The sequence below is a fragment of the Schistocerca piceifrons genome, chromosome 2 (genome assembly GCF_021461385.2).
Source record: "Schistocerca piceifrons isolate TAMUIC-IGC-003096 chromosome 2, iqSchPice1.1, whole genome shotgun sequence".
Lineage (NCBI taxonomy): Eukaryota > Metazoa > Arthropoda > Insecta > Orthoptera > Acrididae > Schistocerca > Schistocerca piceifrons.
In genome coordinates, this window is record NC_060139.1 from 1,105,193,718 (window position 1) to 1,105,211,905 (window position 18,188).

The following is an 18,188-nucleotide window of genomic DNA, read 5'->3' on the forward strand; positions in this document are numbered from 1 at the left end:
ACAAATCCGGCAGAATCATAGCATACACCACAGACATTTCTCCAGCCGGACCCAGTACTTCGGCAGTGTGGTGGACACGCAAGACATCCTATTGCAGAATAAGGAGGAAAATAAAATGTTGCGGCAGGATGAGGAAGAGAATGAAACACTGTGGCTGGAACTACATTAATGTGGTGAGTAGAATCTAAACTTAGTAAGCTTTCTTTTAGAAGTAGAAGTAATAGTAATCATAATAATAGGCAATAACGATGACAAAAAATGTCTTTGTAAGTTAAAAGTGCATTGAATTTTATTTTTAGGAAGATAGATAACAACAATAAGCATTTAATTTGAATTACACTGTAGTTTAACAGAAATTTTTTTCTGTGTTGGCAGCGCTGCATGTTGCCTTGTGCTTGTGCGTTGCCCGGGGCAACGAGAAACAAACAAATAAATAAACACACACAAAAGCTCTGCGTTCCTGTGTTTTGGACGGTTGACTTGACAGTGCTGATTTATATTTGAAGCTGCCACCATGTCTTACAGAGACCTAAGGAGTAAGTTCGCAGAGACGACTGTTACTGGTAGTGAGCACACAAAAAGGCAGATCTGAACTCTGACGTATATTGTAATGTGGCTGAGTAGGTACATAATAAATGTATTTCTTACCGATGATAGCAACTGCGCAAAAACCTTCAACGCTTCACAAAATTCAAGACGATCAGGACATGAAATAAAATCAATAGTATTATTCATCTGCGTAAACTGATGTTGATACTTGCTACATTTAAGTTTGTAGATTGTTAAACAAAATGTGGGAATCAGGTAAACCGCAATACAGAAACACCCAGGCAAGTTTCTAAGAGTTAAAAAGAATTAGTTTACAAAGCTAAACCGTTACCAAACATCGTACGCACAAAGTAGTACAGGCCATAAAAATACATAACCAGTTCTCGAGGTAAACAACAATAGCTAAACATCAAAAGGAAATTTTCTTAAAACCAAGTATCAACTAACAAATATGCAGTAAGGTACAGCACCAAATAGAAAACAGTCGCAATCCTCCGATTATTATGGCGCTTGTAAGTAATAATTTGTAGAGTATGCCGTATGTTTTTTTGTGTCATTTGCCATCCATTAGCCAGTAGTGTGCCTCAGTGACGGATTTTTCTACGAAAGACGCACTTCCTGCGATGGTACACGGGTAATTCCATGTCGATTCAATGCAGAAAAGTGACATTTTCAACCTAACTAGCTCAGATTTCTTTCAGACTTGATGCATCCAATGATCCAAATGTTGTTGTTGTGGTCTTCAGTCCTGGGAGTGGTTTGATGCAGCTCTCCATGCTACTCTATCCTGTGCAAGCTTCTTCATCTCCCAGTACATACTGCAGCCTACATATTTCTGAATCTGCTTACTGTATTCATCTATTGGTCTCTCTCTACGATTTTTACCCTTCACGCTGCCCTCCAGTCCTAAATTGGTGATCCCTCGATGCCTCAGAACATGTCCTACCAGCCCTTCTTCTAGTCAAGTTGTGCCACAAACTCCTCTTCTCCCCAATTCTATTCAATACCTCCACATTAGTTATGTGATCTACCCATGTTATCTTCAGCATTCTTCTGTAGCACCACATTTTGAAAGCTTCTATTCTCTTCTTGTCTAAACTATTTATCGTCCACCTTTCACTTCCATACATGGCTACACTCCATACAAATACTTTCAGAAACGACATCGTGACACTTAAATCTATACTCGATGTTAACAAATTTCTCTTCTTCAGAAACGCTTTCCTTGCCATTGCCAGTCTACATTTTATGTCCTCCCTACTTCGACCATCATCAGTTATTTTGCTCCCCAAATACCAAAACTCCTTTACTACTTTAAGTGTCTCATTTCCTAATCCAATTCCCCCAGCATCACCCTACTTAATTCGACTACATTCCATTATCCTCATTCTGCATTTGTTGATGTTCATCTTATATCCTCCTTTCAAGACTCTGTCCATTCCGTTCAACTGCTCTTCCAAGTACTTTTCTGTCTTTGACAGAATTACAATGTCATCGGAGAACCTCAAAGTTTTTATTTCTTCTCCATGGTTTTTAGTACCTACTCCAAATTTTTCTTTTGTTTCCTTTATTGCTTGCTCAATATACAGATTGAACAACATCGGGGAGAGGCTACAACCCTGTCTCATTCCCTTCCCAACCACTGCTTCCCTTCTGGTTTCTGTACAAATTGTAAATAGCCTTTCGCTCCCTGCATTTTACCCCTGCCACCGTCAGAAATTGAAAAAGAGTATTCCAGTCAACATTGTCAAAAGCTTTCTCTAAGTCTACAAATGCTAGAAACGTAGGTTTGCCTTTCCTTAATCTCTCTTCTAAGATAAGTCGTAGTGTCAGTATAGCCTCATCCAACATTTCTACAGAATCCAAACTGACCTCCCCCGAGGTCGGCTTCTACTAGTTTCTCCATTTGTCTGTAAAGAATTCGCATAAGGGAACAATTGACAGGAATGGGGGAAAGAAATATAGTAGAAGAAGAATGGGTAGCTTTGAGAATGAAATAGTGAAGGCAGCAGAGGATCAAGTAGGTAAACAGATGAGGGCTAGCAGAAAACCTTGGGCAACGAAGGAGATACTGAATTTAATGGATGAAAGGAGAAAATACAAAAATGCAGCAAGCAATCCCAAAGAAAGCAGGTGCTGACAGATGTGAAAATAACCGAACAATCAGTTTAATAAGTCACGGCAGCAAAATACTAACACGAATTCTTTACAGACGAATGGAAAAACTGGTAGAAGCCAACCTCGGGGAAGATCAGTTTCAATTCCGCGGAAATATTGGAGCATGTGAGGCAATACTGACCCTACGACTTATCTTAGAAAATAGATTAAGGAAAGCAAACCTACATTTCTAGCATTTGTAGACTTAGAGAAAGCTTTTGACAATGTTGACTGGAATACTCTCTTTTACATTCTGAAGGTGGCAGGGGTAAAATACAGGGAGGGAAAGGCTATTTACAATTTGTACAGAAACCAGATGGCAGTTACAAGAATTGAGGGACATGAAAGGGAAGCAGTGGTTGGGAAGGGAGTGAGACAGGGTTGTAGCCTATCCCCAATGTTATTCAATCCGTATATTGAGCAAGCAGTGAAGGAAACAAAAGAAAAATTCAGAGTAGGTATTAAAAGCCATGGAGAAGAAATAAAAACTTTGAGGTTCTCCGATGACATTGTAATTCTGTCAGAGACAGCAAAGGACTTGGAAGAGCAGTTGAACGGGATGGACAGTGTCATGAAAGGAGGGTATAAGATGAACATCAAGAAAAGCAAAACGAGGATAATGGAATGTAGTCGAATTAACTCGGGTGATGCTGAGGGAATTAGATTAGGAAATGAGACACTTAAAGTAGTAAAGGAGTTTTGGTATTTGGGGAGCAAAATAACTGATGATGGTCGAAGTAGAGAGGACATAAAATGTAGACTGGCAATGGCAAGGAAAGCGTTTCTGAAGAAGGGAAATTTGTTAACATCGAATATTGATTAAGTTTCAGGGAGTCGTTTCTGAATTTGTATGGAGCGTAGCCATGTGTGGAAGTGAAACATGGACGATAACTAGTTTGGACAAGAAGAGAATAGAAGCTTTCGAAATGTGGTGCTACAGAAGAATGCTGAAGATAACATGGGTAGATCATATAACTAATGAGGAAGTATTGAATAGGATTGGGGAGAAGAGAAGTTTGTGGCACAACTTAACTAGAAGAAGGGATCGGTTGGTAGGACATGCTCTGAGACATCAAGGGATCACCAATTTAGTATTGGAGGGCACCGTGGAGGGTAAAAATCGTAGAGGGAGACCAAGAGATGAATGTGCTAAACAGAATCAGAAGGATGTAGGTTGCAGTAGGTACTGGGAGACGAAGAAGCTTGCACAGGATAGAGTAGCATGGAGAGCTGCCTCAAACCAGTCTCAGGACTGAAGACCACAACAACAATGGTATTATGAATCATTTAGAGTGTAGCTTGGGTGAAAAGGTAAAATGCACTGTAATAAGTCCCCAAATGTATTGTTAATTTTCTTCAGATGTAATGAGGGGGACATCTTTCCAGTTGGTTTTGCTGGACCCAGTATTGTGATAATGCAAGTGTCAGGTTTGGCAGGAAACACAAATGATGGACATAGTCCATGTGGATGCAAGAAGCTAGCCTGTAGGGCCTACTCCATTTGTTTATTCATAAGTTTGCAACATATATGCAACCTGCCAATGACTGTCATACATACGGACAACATATATGTCTGTTAACAGCATTCCATTCACCATAGCAATCCCTGGCTCTTTTGTGTTCCCTAAAGAACTTGGAGTTTGTCTTTAGTGATTTTAAAGAACTGTGCCTGTTGCTGGGTGATATATGAGTGTGCTAGGACCTGTTGTAAACTTGATGCAAACATCTCAGTGAAATTGTCTTGATTTATAACAGTCTCTAGAGTTATCCTGCCTGTTCTTAACCACCACTTATAAGTAATTTCATCAAAGCAAAACAAACAGTCAGTCAGTCTTTTTACACTTGGACAGTAGGGATATGCTCCTAAGAAACATGCTGGAAGTGCAGGATTGCATGTAACAAATGCTACACAGTGTTTGTAAGATGGTAATTTATGCTCTTCATACATTGTTAGTTCTTTCAAATTACACCCTTTAACCATTAATTTAAAATTCTGGTGTGTAACACACTGACAAACAGCATGGGTCCCACTGGCTTTGGCAAGAACACAGTGCTTTGGCCACAACTCACAAGACATTTAGAATCCAATTTTCCATTGTTTAATATTTACAATCCAGTATTTGCATCTGGGTTTTATCTTTGAAACGTGTATATAATTCTGTAAGATTGTGCAACCCTAGCTGCTTCTGCTTATGTACTCTAATTCCACATAGTGTTTTCTCCGCAGCAATTTACAGCTTACATTATGATCACAGTAAAAAATCATGTACACACTGAACATTTTTCTCACGCTGTGTCTTACGTGGCTTTGGATACGGTGTCGCTAACATACCGTGTATTGTTACTAACTATTTTGCTCTTCGAACCATGTAATCTGAAGTGGAAAATACTTTCATGGTTTTCCTTATATTCCAGTTTTTTTAAAGTACTGTCAAAATTTGTATTTTGTCACACATACATGAATTGTGAAACTTATCTTTCAGCTGGGATTTGATTTCTCATTCTCCTTTTCGTTCACACTCATCTTTTTCCAGTTGTGCCCCATAAGTGCGCTCCAACACTGAGGCCACGTTTTTCAGTTTTTGCTTTGGGTGCTTTCTTTCACTTTGAAGCCTCGTTTTCTTCACTTAGATACTGAAGGCTAGTGTTTAAACAATCAAGTGCCAGATCTGATGCTATTTGATCTTCACTTAAATTTTCTCTGGAAACAACTGAGGCAACACCTGCAGGGATTGATGGGGTTTGTGATATTTGCTTTCTACATTTGCCGCAAATTTTTTCACCTAGCAATACATTACAACACTTCTTTACCATCCACTCTTGAACATTCATCAAATTCTTCTGTGTTCGTGTGTGACCTTTTTTAAATGAATTGCAACTAGACCGTTTTGACTTGAAACCCTGTCATAATAATCTACAACTAAATACCACAGAAATTCTACACTGCAATTTGTAACTAAGCTGATGATGATTGGTTGAAATAAAAGTTTCCCTGAGTAACTGTTAACAACAATTGGTCAGAATAATAGTGACTGCTAACTGCCTTTGATGTGCCATCTTGTTATTTACCATGTCTGTAGTGACATATTGGAAAAAAAAAAAAATTGAAGGTGGGGTGCTATGAGCTACACAAGGTCAGTGACCTTACACATTAAAATTTTCAGGAAACCTGTAGTATTGCATATCAGTAAGCTCTACTCACTAGCTATTTGATGACACAAGTTTCATTGCTTTATACGGATTAGAACCAGAATTATAGTCATTTATGTTGAGATAGATGCTTACAAATTTGACACAGTTTCCAAACTTCGCATTTCTATAACTTTCTTCACAATTGCCATATATCTGTACAAACTGATAGTTTTCCATCTCGTATCTGGCTCATTGGTCGTACCAAATTTGAAAGAAATCTGTGTGGGTCAGGTTGAGAGCTGCATTGAACTGACACAGGAATTACCCATACCACAGTAAACCATACTAAAAGTGAAACAACCAGGAGAGTGTTTTGCCTTTATTGTGGTTTATTGTGCTGAAATGTCAGGAAGCCCAACTTTTCTATGTAAAACCTTTAGCTACCTGCTGCTCTTTTCCTGTCTTTCAGAATACTGCAGAGAACTAACTAGGCCCATCCACTTGACTTTTCATCATGCCTACCTTCATTTCATTTTCATTATTATCGTAATTATGTCTCTCTCTGCAGTCTGGTCTCCTAATAATTAACAAAGTGCATCTCCCCATAATGAACTGATCAGCACTAAGTTTTTGAGTGGCTTTCACATTAAAATCAGTGTCTCATTGCAGTGAGCAAAAACAGGCGTCACCCACTATTGCAAAATTTGTTTCAAACTCATTGGAAGCTTTTTTTTGAAAAGTGAACTAAACATACTTAGTTTAGTTTATTTTTACTAATTTCTCCATGTTCATTAATATGTTGTTTCACAACAGCACAATATCCATTTGAAAATCGTATGTATGTGAAAGCCAAACTGGTTGTGGACTTAAATAAATGACATAGCGGCAGCTAGATGGCATCTCATTAATCATTTCTCTTGGCTATAGATCATATTTTGTAATAATGTCATACACGTCATGTTGCAAGTTTTATACAGAGGTCAATGTAAAGAAAACTACAGTGTGAAGTTTTTATTGCCTTGATCACATATAGGTACCCTGGATTCCTAGTTTTGAAAGTAATAACTGCTATCTTCAGATCCTCAGTGTGCAGGTTACGAAATCTTGCTATGCAATAAATTGCAAGTTAGTTTCTGTACCTTTGTAACAAACTCATGATTAAAAGAGAGCAACAGATTAAAAATATAACTGTTTCCTCATGGCAGCACAGCATGTGTTTCTAGCTAAAAATGTCACAAGTATATTTTGTTTACACAGAATAAATAAAATTGCTTACATGTTTATCATTAACATAGAAAACAATGTTTTTAGTAGTAATGATGATAAGCACTAATAACCACATCAAATAACACCCAATCTTGCAGATATAAAGACAGTAAACAAATATGTGTCTATTACATGCCTACTGTAGAAAAAATTGTAATACATTTGTACAAAGTGAGAAGCTACTTTTTTAAATCACAGTTGTATTAATACACAGCATTAGAAACACAGTTTTTCACGTGGTTTGTACATTCTATTCTTATGTTTTTTCAGCACTACACCTTATCTTCCTTTCTTTGTTTCTCAGGAATTAGGTTTCCTCATGAAGAAGTTTTCCCCTTGTACACCCTTCCTCATTTTAAATTTACTTTTGTGCGATGAATCTGCCTGCAAGGGTTGCTTCACATTGTACCAACATCCAGAGGTGCGATGTTCCTTTAATTTTCTTTTGAAATTGTCTGTTCCTTTATGCTAAGTGCCAGTGTGTTTTAAAATAAGCTTCCTGCATTTCTAGGGTCTGTGTATATCATTTTCAGCCTTTTGCTGCAGATATGGTAGGGTAATTTCATCTCAGATCATACAGGCCAAGAGTTGGTGTGTGCCACATCACTATTTCAAAGTTTGCTGAAAAAATATATGTTGGAGTTCCACACCATACCTCACCAAAACTACAATTTTTTGAGTTTCTGACGATTTGTTAAAATGTTACAGATCTCTCTAAATGAGAGTATTTGTGAAAATGTTGTAAAGAAAGGGAAAATTGAAAAATTGTAATAAAGAAACTAAAAGTGATAGAGATCTGAATTTATTTTCAATAAATATTTTGTTCCCAATACTATGAGATATGTTTAATACATACTTCTGAGCTTCTCTGAAAGTTTGTAACTTTTTGTGAATTTCGAAACATAATTTGTGAATAGTCACAGGATGTTAACTGTCATGAGAAACGGTAAATTGGAAGGACTGCTAACTGTCAGCTAAGACCTTAATGCATGAAATTCTTAAACTGTCAAAATATTTGTGCTTAAAGATAAAGAATCTGAAATTTTTTGGTTATTTAGAAATTATTTTCTCCAAATCTCCCATCTAAATGTTCTAAAAATTTCATCGTACATTAGTCGGTCACTGTATGTAAGTAAAGTACAGCCAGTGTGGACAATACTCATCTGTACAAAATGTGTGAAATTTTTAGGTAGACCTAGCTCTACTGTCAAGGCCAAAAAATCATGGACACTTAAATATTTAAATTGATTGTTGATTTTAAGTAAATGTTTTGCAAAACTGTTATTTCTGAATCAAAATAACTACTTTTCAACATTATAAGTGAGTGGGAAAACAATTCATAATTTTGTTTGAACGCATTTTATGACAAAAATGAGGTATAGAATATTTACAGGTATAGAATATTTATTCCTAGGTATAGAATATTTATTCCCATTTTTATTTTTATGATATTATTCACAAACTATAAAGGGCGTTCAAAAAGAAATGAGCTGGAGGCATAATTACAGAAACCAGTACCTGCATATTAGAAGTGTTGACCCTGGTTGCTGAGATACTTATTCCACTGTGTCACAAGGCGGTGAATGACTGTCTCATAAAATTCCCGGGGCTCCGATGATAACCAGTTCCGCACGTAGAGCTGGACATCCTTGTCCGAGATGAATCGTTTGCCCCTCAGAGCCTTTTTAAGGGACCAAAAACGGCGTAATCACAGGGAGAGAGGTCCAGACTGTATGAAGGGTGGCCGAGAACCTCCCATTTGAATTTCTGCAGGAGCATTGTGACTGTGTTGGCCATATAAGGCTTTGCATTTCATATAGTGGAATGACCCCATGGGTGAGATTGCCTGGTCATTTTGATTTGATCACTTGGTGAAGGCTGGTCAAGGTTTACTAGTAACACTGGGCATTCACTGTTGTCCCTTGCTGCAGGAAGTGAATCAGAAGGGGGCCGAATGTCAGCATAAGGACAAATGATTCATATTGGACGACGATGTCCATCTGTACGTGTGGAAATGGTTAACATCACAGCCTCGGGAGATTTATGAGGCAGCCATTCACTGCCTTGTGTCAGTGGAACAAGTGTCTTAACAGCCAGGGTCAATATTTCTGACATAAAGGTAATGGTTTCTGTAATTATGCCTCCGGCTCATTTCTTTTTGAACACCCCTTATATTATTGTCTCCTGTCATGATTTTCCTTCTTCGTGACTTTCCACGAATTAAAATTGCCTACAGTGTAACAGTGAACTGTTGAAAAGAGTTCATTTGTTTTTTTCATCTGCTTCTCATTGAACTTGTATAGCTGAACTGAATTTGCACCTGGACAAGGATGATCCAACAAGAGCAGCATTTGGAAATGGGAACTGTACACTGAACTTTTAACGATAGCCATTTGAAAGCATTAGCAGGACCGTGAGGTGTCACAAAGGAGATGGTTATATCTTGTAACTCGTGAGAAACTATCTGTCCCACCCACCACTGGTTGTCATACACACAAGTAATGAAGTGGCTCACTACAAAGTCTTTTAATTTATAATGTGGTCTCTGCATTTCACACACAGTAACAGGATGCATTTCATGGAGAACCATTCTCGCAATGTATCTGCCACTCCGGTATGCGACCCCTTAGTGACTTGAATGAATTCGTACCACAGGCTTCGTGGCTGACCACTCTTCTCTCTTTTTTTTAAATGGAATTCCCTTAATGTACTTCCATTTAGAATTAAGAGTTTCATGTTTGTTACTAATGTTGATATGGTGTGTACAAATCCAGTAGCATCTCTTATAGGATCAACAGCTTCATGCTGGAGATTAAATCTTGTTGCAAGATGTTTACAGAGACTTCCTACCCTATCACTTGCATTGTTTCCATGACCTGTTGCTGAAAATATCCATTCTTTTGTCTTAATCCCTGTACTACAGTGTTTACCAAGCCCAGAAAGCTGAAAGCAGATTTTAAAATGAGATGTCGCACCAGCAGTCACATACACACGTTTAGGAAATGCACGGCCTCTAGATACTACGTCATCAATCATCGCGCTGACAGCATAGCGTGCATGTGCACTGTCATGGATGAGATCATCACTGACAATAGCAAAACAGTGTGATATTCCAAGGAAGTGAGCAACACGTGTGAATATTGATACCTGTTATGTGTGCCAGTGGTAACTTTGAATTTCATTCTGCAAAGCAACAGACCACTTCTCAGCAATGTCAAAATGAAGAACTAATGTGTCTGTATTCTGGGATGTGGCTGATTTTACTTGTGCTGTGGCCTATCTCTGAATCCTCCAGATATGGTGGTGAGCTATTCCTTTCATGACCCAATGCCTAACCTCTGTAACAAACTTCTCTGGCTCTACTGTCTTCTTCACCAACCCTCTGACAATGCGTAGGTTATGTCATTGTCAGTATCCTGATGGTGTAATGCTTCAGCAGTCATCAGTTCAGCACCAGGACACATTGCACACTCCTGCAACCAACATTTATCTTGCGGCTCTTGACACATACACAAAAGCATCAGGTCCATCTCTTGTACTTCTTTCCTGTGACACTGCTTATGGCTAAACAAACAAGTTTCAAATTAGTGCAGTAAATACATGGGCATACTTCCTTCATTTGCTCTTATTTTACCAATTCTGGTCATAAGGAGTATAACTTTGTGAGACCATTTATTGAACTCGGGTTCTCTCTTTTCATTGGGAGATGTGCTTCTTACATTGATCTTGTCATATATCTTTTTACCTTTTACCTTTTTAACCATTTTCACTGTCAGAGGTAACATGAGACTAGTTAGGTCTTTGCCTGCTGCAATCCTTGTCACCACTGAGGTAATATTCTGGAGCAACAATAAGCGTATCATCCTGCAATGGTTGCCCACAGTAAAGATCTGGCAATGCCCAAATACCTTTCTCACTCTTTATTTTACGAGCTTTTGAAATCGAATAATGTGAGGAAGTGGGTACATATTTGTGTATCTGCTACTTAGAGTAGCCACCTGGTATCAGTGTCAGTAACTGTACCATCTCAATATACACTATGTGATCAAAAATATCTGGACAATTGGATGAAAATGACTTACAAGTTTGTGGCGCCCTCCATCGGTTATGCTGAAATTCAGTATGGTGTTGGCCCACCCTTAGTCTAGATGAAAGCTTCCACTCTTGCAGGCATACGTTCAGTCTGGTGCTGGAAGGTTTTTTGGGGAATGGCAGCCCATTCTTCACAGAGCACTGCACCGAGGAGAGGTATCGATGCCGGTCAGTAAGGCCTGGCACAAAAGTTGGCATTCCAAAACATCCTAAAAGTGTTCTTGTAACCACTCTGCCACAGGCCGTGCATTATGAACAGGTGCTTGATCGTGTTGAAAGATGCAGTCACCATCCCCGACTTGCTCTTCGACAGTGGGAAGTAAGGAGGTGCTTAAAACATCAATGTAGGCTTGTGCTGTGATAGTGTCGTGCAAAACAGCAAGGGGTGCAAACCACCTCCATGAAAAACACGACCACACCAAAACACCACCACCTCCGAATTTTACTGTTGACACTACACACGCTGGCAGATGACGTCCACCAGGCATTCACCATACCCACACCCTGCTATCGAATTGCCTCATTGTGTACCGTAATTCTTCACTCCACACAATATTTTTTCCACTGTTCAGTCATCTAATGTTTATGCTCCTTACACTGAGCAAGTGTCGTTTGGCATTTACTGCCGTGATGTGTGGCTTGTGAGCAGCCGCTCGACCATGAAATCCAAGTTTTCTCACCTCCCGCCTAACTGTCATTGTACTTGCAGTGGGTCCTGATGCAGTTTGGACTTCCTTTATGACGGTCTGGATAGATGTCTGCCTATTAAACATTATGACCCTCTTCAACTGTCGGCTTTCTCTATCAGTCAACAGTCGAGGTCGGACAGTACACTTTTGTGCTGTACGTGCCCCTTCACATTTCCATTTCACTATCACATCAGAAACAGTGGACCTAGGGATGTTTAGGAGTGTGGAAATCTCTCGTACAGATGTATGACGCAAATGGCACCCAATCACTTGACCAAATTTGAAGTTCGTGAGTTCTTGGAGCTCCCCATTTTGCTCTCTCATACGCCTAATGACAACTGAGGGCTGCTGATAAGGAATACCTGGCAGTAGGTGGCAGCGCAATGCAACTAATATGAAAAATGTATGTTTTTGGGGGTGTCCAGATACTTTTGATTACTGCTGCTGAGACAGCAATATTTAGGTTTTGAAACCACACATCACATTTTGTGCACATATCCCTATTTTCAGGTTCTGCACGAAGTGCTAGACATTGTACACTTCACAAAGTTTTGAAGATGTTGCATGTGTTAAACTTGTTTCAGTTTCTTCCATTTTTCTTTTAACAATCTGTTTTTTTCATGTGCTTCTTACCTTTCCAGGATATTTAAGGGGTGATATAGTAGGGGCTATAGCAGAAATACTAACATTCAACGCATCAACATACATCTGCACTGTCTTCTTCAGTTTCACATTCAAGTGATTGTGATTGTTCAAGTGGGTTGCCACTAAAGTTTTTCTTGTATCAGTTCCTGCGCAATGTATCTGATACTTATACCATTACTTGAATACAGATTTCCAACAACTGTGAAGTGTTTTTCACTTTTCTTAAACACCTTCTTGTGTCTTTTTTGATAGTCCACACACCTCACTCTTTCACTACCATATTTCCTTACTGACGTTGTATCTAACAAAAAGTTCAAACCAAATGCAAAACTCGACACAGAATGGTTAATGTGCAAGTTCTCACTCTTTTGTGATAAACAGAAGAGCACTGGGAACAGTGTTGCCAATGTGCATATTTTACACTAGAAATTCAGTGATGCGAAATATGCAGAATGATGAAAAATTTTTAACATGTTACACAGAAAACTATTGCCCACTGTGTTTCCACTAACTACTAACATAGTAACAAAACAATGTTTTTTGTTATTCTCAAAAGTTTTTGAATAGGGTTTTCAATTAAATAACTCGTAAAAATGCAATTTTTTACAATTTTAGTAACAAATATTTATGTAATACACATAGCTGGAGTGGAGAAGATACTGTTTATTCTGTAATTACATCAGTAGTATGTGGTAATATGATAGAAAAGATAGCTTTATGTGATTTTCCAAATGAGAAAAAATTTTTTTAAGTGGGATCATGGATTTACATTTTATATTGTTATCTTAAATTTGTAAGTTAAGGGAAGCCCATTTGTGTGCGGGTGTCAACTATGTTTCAGCACACTACGAGGGAGCTGTAATGCAAAACATCCGGGTCTCCAGTACTTATGGTTTAATAGTTATATTTTTTGTTCTGTACTGTTTTAAGAGTTATTTACAAAATATACATTGTTCAAAGGCCCACACCATTTACAAAAATTAGGATAAGACGACAATACTTCATTTCTTAACACTCATGATATAGAGGCCTAATATATATATTTTTTCCAGAGAAATTCATGACCACCAGTTGACACTACCTGTATGATCTGAGATAAAATGATCTGGTAGTTTCCTCTAGTTTTTGTGTTACAATCTGTTTAACCTCTGTTTAGAGGTGCTGTACAGTTTAGTGTTGGTTTTGCTATGCTTTCTTTTGAAGTTTTGTAGATGAGCCACACTTTCCTTAAATTCTCCTGACAAACCGATATCAACCATTTGCCTTCGGTGCTAAATAATTCATAATGTTACTTCTTTGTCCTCAAAAATTTTGATACGATAAAAGATAGCTAACATTTCACATTGAGTGAGATGAAGTTGGGTGGAAATGAAATTTCTGGTGGATGCTGTAAATTTTTAACCAACAGCTGTTTGTACTGATGCAATATGCCAGAATTATGTTGTTTAATTTCTTTCTCAAACTGAAGGTTAGTTTCAGTCGTAATCTTTCTTAAAACTTGGTTTCTGTCATGTACTTCCTATCCCAAAATAGGTGCTGCGTTGACACCTGTAACCACTGGTATTTTAGCACTCGTGTAGTGGCTCCTCCCCTTAAATTTTCTATTATTAGCCTAGCCAGTTTACCCTTCCCTTTCCTGCTGAGGTAAAGGCCATGCCTAATATAAATCCCTCTGCTGACAGAATCAATAGGTCTGGGTCTAGTTGCTGATGCAGTCTTGACCATCTCACATTTGATATTTTACTCAGGATCTCTGTCAATAACGTAGCCTGGCCCACCCTCTGTCACCACAGCGTCTTCCAAGGTCAAGTCTGATAAAATGATTCTAAACCCTGTGCCACATACCCAGGCCGGACTTTAAAATCTAACAAAAAACTGGTGACCTGGTACTCTGATCCTGGTTCATCCTGCAAAAGTTGACCTACATCGCTAGTGTAAGAACTATCTGCCAACAAAACTTTCTTACTCTTTACTGACTTCACTATAGTTTTACTCCTTTCAAATTGCAGAAAATAAAAAGAACAATTAAATGAGATTCTCTGATTTAGTGCACCAAAGCTTAAACAAAAGTACAAGGCAATTATAAGTGATTTGAAGGATTTCATAGATTTGTGTGGCTATATCATTTTATATATTGTCTCAGGGCTTTTCACATAAATAGAAAAACTCAAAAAGTTTTTTTAAGTGCACCATATGTGCCCCTACTGATTCTGCAGACACCAAGTGGGTAATCAGGTTTTTCCCATGTTCGGAGCAGCGTGTCTGTATCAGTCTGTTCAAAACCACTGTTGATTTGAGCTCACAATTCTGGTACATTTGTTGGTAGAGGAGGGATAAACATTGAATCTTTCACATAACCCCTCACATTAAATTGCATGAGGTTAGATTGGGAGAGTGGGGAGGCCATGAAGTGACTTGCTGATTGTCAGCCCCAATATGACTGATCCATCAGTTTCTCAATTTCTTGTTTAAGAATTCACAAACATCATGATAGAAGTGCAGTGGTGAAACATTCTGTCGGTAGTTGAAGTCCACACTGTCGGTCTCCAGATTGATATGAGCCAGTTTTCTGACATGTCGAGATATACGTGTTCTGTAATAGTCTTTCTGCAGAAGAAAAAAGGACCATAAACTTCAAGCTGCGAGACTGCACAGAAGCCATTAACTTTTGGTGAATGTCGAATGTGCGTGCGTTGTAGCGTGAGTATTATCTGTCCACCAGATTCACACACTGTTCCTGTTCACTGTGCCATTCACAGAAAAAAATTGCATCATTGAAGATGAGTGTCTCACAAAACTCTTCCTCTTCCATAAGCTGTTTGAGGTGTGCCGAAAATTCAAAGTGTCTGAGTTTGTTATTGGGAGTCGGGGCTTAGAGCAATTGCAAGTGTTAAGGCTTCAGCACTAGTCATTTCCATAAGATCTTCCAAATGGTCAGTTGTGATATGTTCAGCTCTCTGCATGCTCCGTTTGCCTACTTCTGTAAGCTATGTGCAAAACTTCCCACATGTGGTCAACTGTTTCTTCACCCACCTCTGGCGGATCCTTTGATTTCCCCCTGCAGAGCCATCCTTGAGCTTTAAACTGTGCGTACCACCGCCAAATAGAGTTGGCAGTCGGTGAATATTTGTCGGACGTCTTTCTGAAGTGTCTTTGCACTGTTACGGCAGAATGTTACGGTGAATGCATTTTGAGCAAAACATATGCTTTTTCGGTGCCCGTCCCCACCTTGCCTAACTGCTCACTGCTGCACTCTTGTGGCTGAAATTTGAAGTGCGGCAGCAACAGCTCAAAACTTTTTGTGTTTTTCTGTGTGAGTATTGAGTTTGTGACAATATGTCAACTAATGTAACTACAGTGAATTTGTGAAATCGCCCCAAATATTTATAATAATCTTCTATGACAACAAGGTTCTGTTTCATGGTGGGCTCTGCAGAACGTGATGAGTGAATGAATATATTTGAATGTGGGCTCTGCATCACTGCTGCTCTTCCTTGCTTCCAAGTTCCCTAAACAATCTAATGCCTTGAAGTTATGGAAACTTTTGGTTCCAGGAAGTGTGTGAACTTGTGTAAGTGTACAGCATGGTTAGAATGTGTCTGACTCTGACTCATCAGAAAAATACTGAAACAAATCTGGTGCAGGCAGCACTTGACTTGAAAACTTCATAAAATTTATTTTTGTGAATTCTTTTAACTGGTATGCTGTCTCACTCAGTTTTTTGTGGCTTGTTGCAGAGAATGACTAGTCGGCACTGATATTAAAAACATTTGATGAAGCTACAGGTTTATAAAATTAATTTTTTTTGTTGTCCTGCAGAGTTGTCACTAAAATAATGAAGATTTTTAGCATTTGACTGTGTTTCTTTGATGTATTAATTGACTTGCTTGCATTTTGTGGACCACACAGGCTTCAGGTTTCATCTCATCATATGTAACAAACATTAACTAGATTTGCACCTCTAGCATTGTTTAGATTAATGATAATCAGATGTACAATGCAAAAGTTAGATGTCCAATGGTATCATTGGGCTTCATCCTGGGTAGTAAAAGAGTAATTTTCACTTAAGTCTATTGATACATTGGTAATGTTCCTGTCAAATGATTCTTTAAGTATTTTATAATATTTTTTTGAGACTTGTCAGTGTAAGAATTTAGAACAAGTTTTCCGCATTTATGTAAAAGACCCACAATAAAATCAGCACTTTTTGCAGTACGTGTAAATATTATTGTTCTATCGAGTGACCCTATTGATGAAAATCAGGGGTTTCACTTCATTACAGCTATCAGATATATCTTTTCTTTTTTTTTAGATAACATAATAGTGTTTCTTCTGGGGGTTATTCATTACAGTGCCGTAGCATGTGTGCAGAAGTAGTGTTTTCACACACTATCATTTTTTTGGGATCTTCATAACTTTCTTCAAGTGGTATTGTGTTTTTCTGTATGTTCTGATGAACAATGTACTGAGTGGGTACCAGTCAGGCAGCAGTAGCAGGCCAAGACTCAAGCAACAACAGGGAAGTAACTTATGTTGTGGCTTTTACAAGTTCCTAACCAGGCGCGTATTTTATATCACCTCTGGGCTTTAATAGTCTAGTTTCTTGAGTTTCTGCATGTTAATTTAATATCCAATAGCCACAGTTCTTGCATTTTTGTTTGCATCAGTTAGTAAACCAATTTTGTGACATATTACAAGTTCCTAATAAGGGGCAAATTATTTAGTTTCACCTGCGTGCTTCGGTAGTTAGGTTTTTGAATATCTGTGTGTTATTACACACAGTTCCCGCGTTTTGGTCAGGGTCTACAGTAGAGTTGCGCAGCACGTGCCGATAGTCCGTTTATCTGCATAGTTTAGTTTTCCACGGCCTTTAGTATCGACAGGGACTGCAATTGTTGTGTGTGGATGCAAGCCGAGTTGGTGACACTTCGCTCTCGGCTTCAGGCTGTGATGGCTTCGGTTACACAGCTTGAGGCTGCAGTGGATGTGGATGGGCAACACTGTTGTGGGCCGGCCTTGGGGATCCGACGGACGTCCAGCACATTCGAGTCCTCCGATTGTTCCTGACCGGCGTCCAGCCCAGTTACTGCTCACACTGACGTTGACCTGTGGTCAAGTGGGAGGTTGCCCCGGGTTGTAGCAGGCGTCGAAAGGCTTCCCAGGCAGCTGCATGTAAGGCCTCCCCAGTTTATCTGTGGCTGACATTGTCATTGAGCCAGATGCTGTCGCCTGTCCTGTTTCAGAGGAAACCTCTCAGCCTGCAAGATTCAGACAATCACAGAGGGTGGGAATATTGATAGTTGGGAGCCCCAAGGTTTGTCGCGTTATGGGGTACCTTAGGGATATGGATGCCAACAATGGAAAGAAAACCAATGTGCACTCCATGTGCATACCGAGGGGAGTCATTTGTTACTTTTGATCAGAAGAGATTCTCTCTGGTTTCAAGTGGCTAACAGAAGTGGTAAAGGTTGTCAGTCTTGCTTGCAAAATGAAAGCAGAGCTGACCATTTGCAGCATAGTTGACGGGACCATTTCTGGACCTCTGGTACAGAGCTGAGTGGAGGGTCTGAATCAGAGGCTCAGATGGTTCTGCAATCGTGTAAGCTGCAGATTCCTCGACTTGCGCCAAAGAGTGGCTGGGTTTTGGGTTCCGCTGAA

General features: G+C 39.0%; 1 protein-coding gene across 2 annotated transcripts in view; it reads left to right on the forward strand.

Annotated features, from left to right (window-relative positions):
• Positions 1-408: 408 nt before the first annotated feature.
• LOC124776952 (clusterin-associated protein 1) overlaps positions 409-18,188 on the forward strand; it is a 136,477-nt gene continuing 118,697 nt past the window's right edge. The window contains exon 1 of one of the 2 annotated variants that reach the window (XM_047252181.1): positions 409-536. In XM_047252181.1, the coding sequence (XP_047108137.1) occupies positions 515-536 (22 nt within the window). In that variant the 5' untranslated portion in view covers positions 409-514. Of the gene's footprint in view, positions 625-18,188 lie in introns of both variants that reach the window. The other variant, XM_047252182.1, reaches the window with a different exon arrangement.